This window comes from Geotrypetes seraphini, chromosome 9 (genome assembly GCF_902459505.1).
Source record: "Geotrypetes seraphini chromosome 9, aGeoSer1.1, whole genome shotgun sequence".
Classification (NCBI taxonomy): Eukaryota; Metazoa; Chordata; class Amphibia; order Gymnophiona; family Dermophiidae; genus Geotrypetes; species Geotrypetes seraphini.
Window position 1 is genome coordinate 190,124,263 of NC_047092.1, and position 12,975 is coordinate 190,137,237.

General features: G+C 43.2%; 1 protein-coding gene across 1 annotated transcript in view; it reads right to left on the reverse strand.

Annotated features, from left to right (window-relative positions):
- Nucleotides 1–12,975, reverse strand: part of EPHB3 (EPH receptor B3) — a 123,317-nt gene that overhangs the window by 9,473 nt on the left and 100,869 nt on the right. The window contains exons 12-14 of the mRNA XM_033958035.1: nucleotides 9,929–10,144; nucleotides 1,476–1,625; nucleotides 1,199–1,392 (exon numbers count right to left, since the gene is read on the reverse strand). Of these exons, the coding sequence (XP_033813926.1) occupies nucleotides 1,199–1,392; nucleotides 1,476–1,625; nucleotides 9,929–10,144 (560 nt within the window). The remainder of the gene's footprint in view (nucleotides 1–1,198; nucleotides 1,393–1,475; nucleotides 1,626–9,928; nucleotides 10,145–12,975) is intronic.

The window sequence follows — 12,975 nt, forward strand, 5'->3', positions numbered from 1 at the left end:
ATAATAATAGTCATAAATAAAAGACAGTACATACATGCTCAATACATTAAAAAAACCTTTTGCTATAAGATCCAGAAAATTTTGTTGGTCTAACTTTTTCTCCCTGGGATGGTCTTGCTATTGTAGGTGACAATTTTGAGCCATATCTGTCTATAATTGTTCTGTAGGTGCTAGTTGATGAAAGCAAAACATCACTCAGAGGAATGGCAATCTTTTCTACCACTGTAGTTCCTTTTGTGTGTATATTTTTTATAGATTGTACACTACCAGGTTCTGTCTCAAATAAACTATAAAAGTTCTGCATGCATGTGGTGTCCCCTAAGTGTTTCTTTTCAAATTCATGGCTAATTAAAATGCACTGGAATATTGTGATGTTGCAGCAACCCCCAAGCGGAGAAATATGGCAGAGATTGTGTTATAGAAGGGATCATAAATGTGGTCACAGATAATGTGCAAATTCCCAATTTGAGTTGAGGATTTATACTGATTATTGCATATATAACTCATTTAGTGGAACAAAGTGTCCTTGTTTCCTTCTATATACAGGACAAACTAAACAGCAAATTAAGCTAAGGGTAACATCAGATTACAGAAGGGGAAGATTTCATTAGTATCATATTGGCAACAACATTCTCATGTTCCCTTTGATTTGCAGTTTATAGTTTTGCAGAAAATGAGTGGAATGCTATTAAAAAAAAGAGCAATGATTTATCTCTAACTGGGGGGTTGAATGGATGTCCACATGAGGAACTGATAGACCAGCAGTCTAGGTGGATGTCTAAGTTTCTAGCAAAAGCAGTTATTATACTCCATCCTGCACTGGGATCCAACATGTTCTGGGCAGACAGTGCAAGACTGGGTATGCACAGGAAGAACCAGTAGAATGAGAGAGGGGCAAGGAATGGTGGCAGGGGATGAAGGACTAGAAGGGGAGGAAGACTGCTTTTGCTGGTGCAGATAGCCCCTTTCCTTCAACATCTCTCTACTGCTCCTATGCTTCTTGAAATCTCGCCACATTCAAGCTGACAAAGCATGGAGCAAACGGGGTTAATGAGCGGACTGACGGATTTTGAAATGCTGAAATGGCCTGTGTGTTTGACACCTCTGCTGTAAGAGGTCCTTTTGGGGACCTTGAAGGATCTGAATAATGGTATTCTGATAGCCTTGCCAGATTACTATACTTTGAGAAGATACTGACCCTGACTGGAGGTTGCTAATGACCTTTAGGCTCGCTGCATTGCGGATAAGTTTATCCAAGGTATTCACAGTCTGTGCAAACTTAGGTCGCAGATTCCGATCTCGGACCCAACAGTCCAGCATAAGTTGATGTAGTGCTGTAGGACAGTCCATCGGAGGTGGCAACCGGTAATCCTGCTCCACAGCATTAATGACCTGAAACAGATAGACACATTATCACTCAAAAAAGAAAGCAATCATGTTCTCCAGGAACTTCCATACCACCTCTCCAAACTTACATCCTGATTGGACATGTCCCAGTATGGACGCTCCCCGTATGACATCACCTCCCACATGACAATACCATAGCTCCAGACATCACTGGCAGAGGTAAATTTACGATATGTGATGGCCTCTGGTGCTGTCCACCTGATGGGGATCTTGCCACCCTGTTTGAAACACAAATGTTAAGAGTCTAATTGAATGCACCCAGAGAGAGGAAAATCCCCTTCCCTTCCTCTTTACTTACCCCATCCATCTTTGCATCACATTCTGACCCACTTTGAACACATCTATCATACCAGTGCCTGTTGAGAACACACTTCCCACACCAATGCTAATATGGCAGGGGAAGACACACACACACACTCTTCCCAATCATACTTTTGACTCGTATATTTAATTTCCTAGAAGGGAGCATGTGCCTTCCATCATATTACTGAACTGCTGGATTTTCAAAAGGCATTTGACAAAGTGCCTCCTGAGGATACTGGAATGTCATAGGTTAATGTCTTATTATGGATTAAGAACTAGTTAAAAAGAAAACAGAAAGTGAGGTTAAATGGTCAGTGTTCTCAATGGAGAATGGTAAATAGTGGGAGATGTCAAATTATAGACCAGTTGCCTCAATACCATCATTAGTAAAAATAAATTGTTGAGGGTTGCGTAATAAAACAATTAGAAGGATATTTGAGTAAACTTGATTTATTGCCTCTCTCCCAATTGGGATTCCATAACGACTGTAGCACTGAAAGTATTCCAGGGGCCCTGAGAACGTATGGGAAATATTCACTTAGTCAAGGACAGTGTTATGATCCAATCTGATCTATCAAGCGCCTTTGATCTTGTAGATCATGAAGTAATGTTGTACATGTTTGACAGTTTTGGTGTACAGGGTGCAGTGCTGAATTGGTTGAGGGCAAATGTGGGAAGTTTTGTCTGATGCTTGGATCTCTCTTTGTGAGGTACCTCAGAGATCACTACTTCTATAAATTCTGTTTAATCTCTTGTTACAACCTCTGGGAAATGGCTTTGATAAACTGAAGTTACGATCATTCATTTATGCAGACCATCTTATGGTGTTAATGTTGAAATGCTAAAAGATATTCAACAATGTGTTGAGGTTTATAGAACACTGGCCTATGCTGTTTCGGTTGAAACTTAATCAGGAGAAACATTTGTATGGTTAAGCCCCGCCAAGTAAATTTGGGGTAGAGAGATCTTTTTAACTGAAAATGCCAAATTGCATTTTGAATTTTCCTCATGCATTTTGGGGAAATAAACAGTAAAGAATTTGTTTTTGTTCCTTAGGAAACAGAGCAATCCGAAGATATTTCGATTTCACATCTTTTCGTCTAGTGGTGCAATTTACTTTGAAAGAAAGATTGTTGTAAAATTGTTTATGCAGGCTGTACAAATTCTTTCTGACAAAATTACATACAACCCAAAATGTAGCGATTAGGGTTATGTACTTGTTGCGTAAAGATGAATTGATCAAGCCTTATTTTCATAAACTTCACTGGCTATCAGAAATTGCATGAATTCATTTTAAGTTATGTACATCGGTTTTTAAATCTCTTTAAGGAAATGCCCCATTAAACTTGGTATTAAACAAGCAATTACTACAGAGACAGCTGGAAAGCAATGTTACTTACCGTAACAGTTGTTATCTAGGGACAGCAGGCAGCTATTCTCACTAATGGGTGACGTGATCCAACGGAGCCCCGATGCGGACGCTTCTTTGAAGAAAACTCGAAGTTTCGAGTTGCCCGCACTGCGCATGCGCGAGTGCCTTCCCGCCCGATGCACCGGGCGTGTCTCCTCAGTTCAGCTAGCTAGCAGAGAAGCCAACCCAGGGGAGGTGGGTGGGACGTGAGAATAGCTGCCTGTTGTCCCTGGATAACAACTGTTACGGTAAGTAACATTGCTTTATCCCAGAACAAGCAGGCAGGTATTCTCACTAATGGGTGACCTCCAAGCTAACCAGAATGGGATGGTGGGAGAGTTGGCAACTTAGGAGAATAAATTTTGCAATACTGTTTGGCCAAATTGTCCATCCTGTCTGGAAAACGTATCCAGACAATAGTGTGAAGTGAAGGTATTAACCGTGGACCAAGTGGCAGCTTTACAAATCTCCTCAAACAGTGTTGATCTGAGGAAGGCTACAGAAGCTGCCATCGCTCTGACCTTGTGGGCTAAGATTTTTCTGTCAAGGGGCAATCCAGCCTGGGCATAGCAGAATGAGATGCAAGCCGTCATCCAGTTGGAGATGGTGCGCTTGGAAACGGGGCGTCCCAACTTGTTCGGATCGGAGATGAAAAGTTGAGGAGCAGATCTGTGAGGTTTGGTGCGTTCTAGGTAGAAAGCCAAAGCACGTTTATAGTCCAGAGTATGAAGAGCAGATTCTCCAGAGTGAGAGTGTGGCTTCGGAAAGAACACTGGTAGGACGATGGATTGGTTGAGATGAAATTCTGAAACAACCCTAGGAAGGAATTTCGGGTGTGTGCGGAGAACCACCTTGTCATGATGGAATATTGTAAAAGGCGGGTCTGCAACCAAGGCTTGTAGCTCACTGACTCTTTGGGCAGAAGTGAGGCCAATGAGAAACACCACTTTCCAAGTGAGATACTTCAGGTGAGCCTTGTGAAGAGGTTCAAATGGAGGTTTCATAAGCTGAGAAAGAACCACATTGAGGTCCCAAACCACCGGCGGCGGTTTGAGGGGAGGATTGACATGGAAGAGTCCTTTCATGAATCTGGAAACCACTGGATGAGCAGAGAGAGGTTTCCCTTGAAGAGGCTGATGGAAAGCAGCAATTGCACTAAGATGGACTTGTATCGATGTAGACTAGGTCTAGGTCTAAAGCAGTCAAAGCGGCAGTCAGAGAGGCCAAGATTCAAACAGAAGAACATCTAGCAAAAAACATTAAAAAAGGGGATAAATCCTTCTTCAGATACATTAGCGACAGGAAACGAAACACAGATGGGATAGTACGCCTCAGGAAAATAGCGGGACATATGCAGAAACGGATTCCGATAAAGCCAAACTACTAAATGAATACTTTTGCTCAGTCTTTACCTGTGAGGCACCGGGGACCGGTCCACAACTGCAGGCAAGGCAAACCTTGGAAGACCCGTTTCAAAATTTCAAGTTTACACCCAGCAGCGTCCATGGTGAACTATCAAAATTCAAGGTGAGCAAAGCCATGGGACTGGACAATCTACACCCCAGGATTCTTAGGGAATTGTGTGATGTCCTGGCGGAACCGCTATCTGTGCTGTTCAGTCTTTCCCTAAGTACCGGAAAAGTCCCCATGGACTGGAAAACAGCTAACGTCATTCCAATGCACAAAAAAGGTTGCAGAACGGAGGCTGCGAATTACAGACCGGTGAGTCTCACCTCAATAGTGAGCAAACTCATGGAAAGACTTATTAAACACGAATTAGATACGATCCTGACCGAGGAGAATCTACAGGATCCCCACCAGCATGGATTCACAAAGGGAAGGTCCTGTCAATCCAATCTGATCAGCTTCTTTGACTGGGTTACAAGGAAACTGGATATGGGGAAGTCTCTGGACATCGTGTAAATTCCGGAACTTGGAGGCGAGGAGGATGGCAGTTTGAGTGCAGAGCTCCTCTCCCTGGACAATCTGCCTGCTTTTAAATATCAGCAGCAGTGGGAGATCAATTGCTTTTACACCTAAGCAGCAACGGGACCAACCCACCAAAAACCCACAGTCCCGGTCCTGCAAAAATATGAGCTCCACCCTCCCTGCAGTTCGCTAGGAAAATCAACTGCTTTTACACCTAAGCAGCAGCAGGACCAGCCACCACTACCAAGAGCCCTTTGCCCCGATCCAGCCAGGCATGTGAGCTCCTCCCTCTGCAGTCCATTGGAGAGATCAATCTACCTGCTTTTAAATATCAGCAACAGTGGGAAATCAACTGCTTTTACACCTCAGCAGCAGCGGAACTATCCGCAACTACCAAGAGCCCACAGACCCGATCCAGCCAAAAGTGTGAGCTCCACCTCCTCCTGCAGTCCACTAGGAAGATCAACTGTTTTTTACACCTAAGCAGCAACAGGACCAGCCACCACTACCGAGAGCCCTTTGCCCTGATCCAGCCAGACAAGTAAGCTCTTCCCCCAGCATTCCGTTGGAAAAATCAATATACTTGCTTTTAAATATTATCAGAAGTAGGAGATCAACTGCTTTTACACCTAAGCAGCACCAAGACCAGCTGCCACTATCGAGAGCTTTTGTCCCAATCCAGCCAGACGTGTATGCTCTTCACCATACAATTTGTTGGAGAGATCAATCTGCCTGCTTTTAAATATCAGCAGCATTGGGAAAACAACTGCTTTTACCTAAGCAGCAGCGGGTCCATCCGCAACCACCAAGAACCCACAGACCCGAACCTGCCAGGAATGTGAGATCCGCCCCCCCTACAATCCGATAAGAAGATCAACTGTTTTTACACCTAAGCAGCAATAGGACCAGCCGCCACTACCGGGAACCCTTTGCCACGATCCAGCCAGACATATAAGATCTTCCCCCAGCATTCCATTGGATAGATCAATCTACCTGCTTTTAAATATCAGCAGCAGTGGGAGAACAACTGCTTTTACACCTAAGCAGCATTGGGACCAACCGCAACTACCAAGAGCCCATAGACCAGATCATGACAGGAGTGTGAGCTCCACACCTCCTGCAGTCCGCTAGGAAAATCAACTGCTTTAACACCTAAGTAGCAGCAAGACCAGCTGTCTATAATAGGAGCCCTTGCCCCGATCCAACCAGGCATGTGAGCTCCTCCCCCTATATCCCGTTTAAGAGATCAATCTACCTGCTTTAAATATCAGCAGCAGTAGAAAAACAACTGCTTTTACATACAAGCAGCAGCGAGACCTACCGCAACCACCAAGAGCCCACAGACCCGATCCTGCCAGGAGTGTGAACTCCTCCCCCTGCAGTCCATTGGAGAGATCAATCTGCCTGCTTTTAAATATCAGCAGCAGTGGAGATCAACTGCTTTTACACCTAAGCAGCAACGAGACCAGCCACAACCACCGAGAGCACACAGACCCGATCCTACCAAGAGTGTGAACTCTTCCCCCCATGCAATCCGCTAAGAAGATCGACTGTCGGCTCCGGGCGGCTTTCCCGCAGAGGAGAGAATCCTGCATTCACCGTGGGCCTCATCTGGGGCAGCCTCCTTGGAGCGGCTGGGGCACGGGCAGTGTGTCTGGGAGGGAATGCATGGATGGGAGAACATCGCAGGGGACTGTCTGCCAAGTCTCTTCCCTGAAGAAGCCCTTTCTGGAAACGTCAATCGCTCCTCCTAAACTTACTTGCTCCACTTCATCACTGACGCTGAAACCGTGGATTGAAGACAAAGTTTTATTTTATTTTTCTTTCCAGCTTATGATTTATCTTTAATCTTATCTATTGTTTTGCCTTTTATCTTTGTTTTGTTCTATTTCTATCATTTAAATTTCACCAGAATTCTACTGTTCAACGGCTCCCCCTTCTGCTTCTATTCCTTTCTCTCCTCTCTTCTACCTTCCAAAGTATTTAGATCAATGCTATCTTGTTAAAATGTTTATTTTATTTTTATTTTCCTCTAACTCTACTTTTCACTTCTCTATTACCCTCCAGGTACTTTAGTTAGATTGTGAGCCTTCGGGACAGTAAGGGAATTTTTCAAGTACCTTTCTTATTTCTAATCTTAATGTATATTTTCTGTAAACTGCTTAGAACCTAACGGATGTAGCGGTATATAAGAAATAAATTACATATATAAGAAATAAATTACATTACATTACATTATTTGGACTTCAGCAAAGCTTTTGATAGCGTCCCGCACCGCAGATTGTTGAGCAAGATGACTTCAATGGGATTGGGAGTGACATTGACGACATGGGTCAATGACTGGTTAAGCGGTAGAATCCAGAGGGTAGTGGTTAACGGTACCCCCTCCAATACATCGGAGGTGACCAGTGGAAGTACCACAGGGATCGGTCTTGGGACCGCAAAAAAATGTACGATGGCCTACTGGCCACGCAGGCAGGGAAACTTGACTATCAATTATACAATCTTCTGATGATGACACCAGATTTCAAAATCTTCAGAAAAGAAATTAAAAACCTACTATTCAAGAAATCCATCAAGACAAACTAACTCCACAGAAAGTATCTTAATCCCCCAAAGTAAACTGCTCAACTATGTAATCTCTTCTGGAATTGTCCAGATAACCTCTAATGTAATCCACCTTGAACCGCAAGGTAATGGTGGAATAAAAGTAATGTATTGTAATAATGTAATGTAATGTAATGTAAAAGTCACTAATGTAATGTAGTGTCAGCAAGAAAAGTTAGATAAGAATTGAAGAGGGCTCCCTTTATCACTATTGGTATTATCCAAAGTTCTCCAAGATCAATTATGAATGGATAAGAAGTGACTTTTTTTTACGAGTCCCGTCTCTGAAAATCCATAAATAATTATAAATGTATTTCTTATCATTGGACATTAGAGCTGTTATTCATGATTTCAGAGCTGAATGCTTAAAAGGTATGAGGAGAGCAACTGAATTTCAACACTTACCTTCAAGGCCCTTGTTCTTAAAAAACATAAAAGATTCTACCACAAGACCTTCACTTCCATAACCACCAAGCTACGGCCGTACACCCCTAACCTTTCTCTCCGCTCTGAAACAGAGACACGATTCAGCATCCCCCCCGGAAGATCTCTCCAGATGGAAACTGTACGCAAACGCTCTGACAGTCATTTTCTTCCTCGACTATGGATCCATTTGCCCGCACTGAATTCACTGATGGCCTTCCGAAGAGCAGTGAAGACCTTCCTCCGACAACCTCCCTTCTCTGTAACTTCCTTCTATGTGCTCCCTGTTAATAACCAATCATGTCCTTGAATCTATTTTGTGAGTGCCTTATTGTAACCCGTTCTGAGCATCTGGGAGGATGTGATAGAAATCAAAATAAATATATCTTTCTTTCACCCGTGATCTGCTGCAAACACCACCCTCCCCAAAAAAACATTTATGGGTCACTATTCAAACACAATGTCAACATGTTTTGAAAACTTATTCCATATACTGAGTGCTGCTCTCTAGATACCAATGATGCTGGATAAACGTGGGCAATGGTAACTGCTACTGGCTCTACAGAAAATAGTGATATTCAGCTGCTATCCATAGCTATGCACTTTAAAATTACGACAATTGTTGCTCTAAATTGACCTGTATAGCTAAAAGGATAGTGACCGATTGGCTGTCCTCAGAGTTCAGTAGAATGTCTGTCTGTCCTCTCTCCGGAAAACGGCTTTTGAAAAGTTTGTCTCTTAATTGTTGGATATATAGTGATTTATATATCACTATGGGCTCCTTTTACGAAGGTGCGCTATGAGTTTTAACGCATGCACCGGATTAGCGCGCGCTAGCCAAAAATCTACCACCTGCTCAAAAGGAGGTGGTAGCAGCTAGGGCACAAGGCAATTTAGTGCGCGCTATTCCACGCGTTAAGGCCCTAGCGCACCTTCGTAAAAGGAGCCCTATATCTACTGTAAAGCCCAATATTGCTAAAAGTTCAACTCTTTTGAGAGAGTGAACAATGCACAAATTGACACTGTCTGAAATTAAATACAGAAAACCCCCCAGGAGTACTGTAGTTGAGACCTAAATCAATGGATCCTCCCCCCACACCCATTGTAATAAGCTTCTAATTCAAAATAAGGAATTTCCTTTGGAAATCTTGGTAATTTTGGATTCCAACTTATCAATGCTGCCACAAATGAATCATTTGATTCAAAAAGTATTTGTTACATTACAGCCATTTCAACAAGAAATATTTTCTTTTTGATCATTTTATAATTCTTACTCAAGCCACTGTATTGTCGTAGTTAGATTACTGTAATTTACTTTAACAATTACATTACATTATATTACTGATTTCTATTCTGCCTCAACCTTGCAGTTCTGGGCGGATTACAAAAGAGACAACTGGACATTTACAGGATAATTACAGAGAGAATTCTGGTCATTTCCAGGAGAAGTTACAAGAATAATGGAGCTGTATATTTCAAGAGCTACAAGATGCTGTACAAATAGGAAATGGGGCAGATCCAGTATATATACCGTTAGGGAAGCAGTTGACATGCTTGAGGCTAAAGAGAAGGGAACTGGTGAAGGGGAGAGGAGGGGGGAGTTGCATTGAGGGGGGTCCGGTTGGGGTTAAGCCATCTGTATAAATTTTTTGAAAAGGAGGGTTTTGATTTCTTTGCGAAACCCATCTTTTCAAAAAATTTATACAGATGGCTTAACCCCAACCGGACCCCCCTCAACGCAACTCCCCCCTCCTCCCCCCTTCACAATCCATTTCATTACATAGTTCTTGCAATTTCTGGTCAGTAAGAGCGACTGCTTTCATGTCAGACAGTAGAAAACAGGCTTACCAGGGAGCTGGTGTAAGTGGGATCACTGGGATCATTCTCCAGGAAGCGAGAAAGTCCAAAATCCGAGACTTTACACACCAGATTACTATTGACCAGAATATTGCGTGCAGCTAAATCACGGTGGACATAGTTCATCTCTGCAAGGTACTTCATCCCAGCTGCTATCCCACGAAGCATTCCAACAAGCTGGATCACTGTAAACTGTCCATCATTTAACTGCCAAGGAAGGAGTGAAAACAAATCCATTACCTGCTGTTTGAACAAAAAGGTCCATTTGACTCTTGTAGAATCTATTTAAAATTTTCAAAACAAACACAAGAGCTCAGTCATGATGTTAGGGAAAAAAACACAAAGAGAAAAGTATTTGAAGGGGAAAGGAGAGAGGCCATCCAAAAAAAGCCTGAAATTTACAAAAAAAAAGGCATCAGAGAAATCAGATGTGCTAAAATTAACAATAAGAAAAATCACCTACAGAAAAAAATCCTTTGAAATGTAGTAGAGAATGACACAGTGGTTGCTATCCGCGGCTATCTGCGAGTAGCCGCGGGTAACCCGCCGAAACGGGGAAAGAAAAATAGCCGCTGAGGGGATGGGGACAAAGCCATTCACCGCCCTGTGGAGCAGTGAATGGTCTTCTCTCAGCAGTGAGGCAATCAAGCATTGTGCGGCCCAGCAGCCCCCACCCGCCCGATCGCAGCGTTTAGCCAGCTCCCTCCCTCCACCTCACCTTATATGCCAGCTTTCTTTTTCGCCGAGCCGCACGCTTTCAAAAAGCCGTGCACACGCGGCTGCTGGAGTTGTTCAATCTTCTCTGCTGCAACTTCCTGTTTCCAGTTGCGTCAGAGCAGAAGATTGAACAACAGAGCAGACGCGCGTGGGCAGCTTTTTGAAAGCGTGTGGCTCAGCGAAAAAGAAAGCCGGCAAATTCAGAATATAAGGTGAGGTGGAGGGAGTGAACTGGCTGAATGCTGTGATCGGGCAGGTGGGGGCTGCTGACCGCGCGATTGCGCGTGTTCCCAGCTCACACTAGGAAGGAGGGAGTGAAAGGGAAAAAGATTCTGGGCCAAGGGGATGAAGAGGGAAAGAAAGAAACCCACAGTAGGAAAGAAAGGGGAGGACAGGCAGGTGAGCCAGATTCTGGAAATGGGGGGGGGAAAAGAAAGAGGGAAAGAAGCTAGATGGGGTTGAAGAGACAAACAGGTATGGAAGAGGAAAATAGGGGAAATCTGGACACAGGAAGGTAACAGAAAGAGGGGAAATTATGTGCATGGGGGCATAGGGACAGAGACATAAAGGGGACATGCCATGGGGATGGTATATGGACACAGGGGGGGGCAATGGCAGATACATAGGGGAGATATTAGAAATGGAGAAAATAGGAACACAGAAGCGAGATGGTTTGTGGGGATGGGACAGGGACCGAGCTCGCAGGCTCCAGCGGCTTGCACAAATTATATTGTAACGTGCCACGAAAATATGAGGGAGGGAGGTAGATAGATAGGCCACGCAAGAGGAGCTGAAGGGTGGTAGAAAGGAACAGATGGTAAAGGAGGGAGGGAAGGGTGGTGGTGGAAAGGAATAGAATAGACATTGAAAGAGGGTAGAGAGGAACAGACCCTGAAGGGGAATGTGGAAGACAGAGTGGGGAGAAGACGCTGGAAGGGAAGAAGACAGATGCCAGACTATTGGGGAGCGGAGGGAAGAAGATGGGTGCTAGACCAATTGGGGGGGGGGGGGGGGGAGGGAGAGGCACAGTAACAGCAAATGGAACACGTAGAGAGAAGACACACAGTGGATGGAAGGAATTGAATGAGAAGATATGGAAAGCAGAAACCAGACAACAAAGTTAGAAAAAAAAAAAAAATTATATTTATTTATTTATTTTTTGCTTTAGGATAAAGTAGTATATTAGTTGTGTTGACAAAAATTTATAAACAAAGCCTGCCAGCTGAACATATCTTTCTCTAGTTCAGCAGCCAGAACTTTGATTTATAAGGAAGGAATAAGCTAAATATTGCAGTACTAAGGCTTATATGGATGCTGCGGGGGCGGTGAATGGGATGGCAGTGACGGTGAAGTGATGGGGATGGCGGTGACGGGGTGGTGAAGGGAATGGCGGTGACGGGGCGGTGAAGGGGACGGTGGGCCAGGGACGGGGCAGTGATGGGGACAGATTTTTTCCCCGTGTCATTCTCTAAAATGTAGCCTACCTCTAGACCAGGGGTCTCAAAGTCCCTCCTTGAAGGCCGCAATCCAGTCGGGTTTTCAGGATTTCCCCAATGAATATGCATTTAATCAAAAGATCAATAACATTCGAAGTTCCTTTCTTTCTAACACAACCAGTAATCCCATGAATACAAATCAAACTGAATTCCCTTGAATTTAGTTTTCACTGTTAAAATTCTTGGGGTCACACTTGACAATAAATTACTCTATCATGAGCATATTTCTCTCACTGTTAAAAATTGCTTTTATAAGTTTCGTTTGATCCGATCAATCGCTAAATTTTTGAGCGCCAAATCAATCAAAATATTGATCCACTCTTTTATTATAGCAAAACTAGATTACTGTAATGCACTCCTACTCAATATTTCCCAAAAAGAAAAAAGAAGACTACAGGTCATACAAAACACAGCGATCAAATTAATATACAATGCTAGGAAATATGACCACGTTACCCCACTGTTGATAGATGCCCACTGGCTTCCTATCAGCCATCGCATCTCTTTTAAAGTAATACTGCTTATATTTAAAACTTTAACGTTTAATGAACCCCAATTTATATCAAGATTATTAATACCCCATAATATCCTACGTCCACTTTGGTCATCAAGCCAAAATCTATCAGTTCCGTCTCTGAAAATAGTGGGCACGAGACGATCGGACATGTTTTCTGTGATGGGCCCTCAATGGTGGAATTCTTTGCCACAATACATTAGAAATGAAAAAGATCTTACAGCTTTCAAAAAATCATTAAAATCTTATTTTTTTAAAGATGCTTTTAATATTTAAACTTTTAAGTATAAATTTCTAAATACATCAAAGTT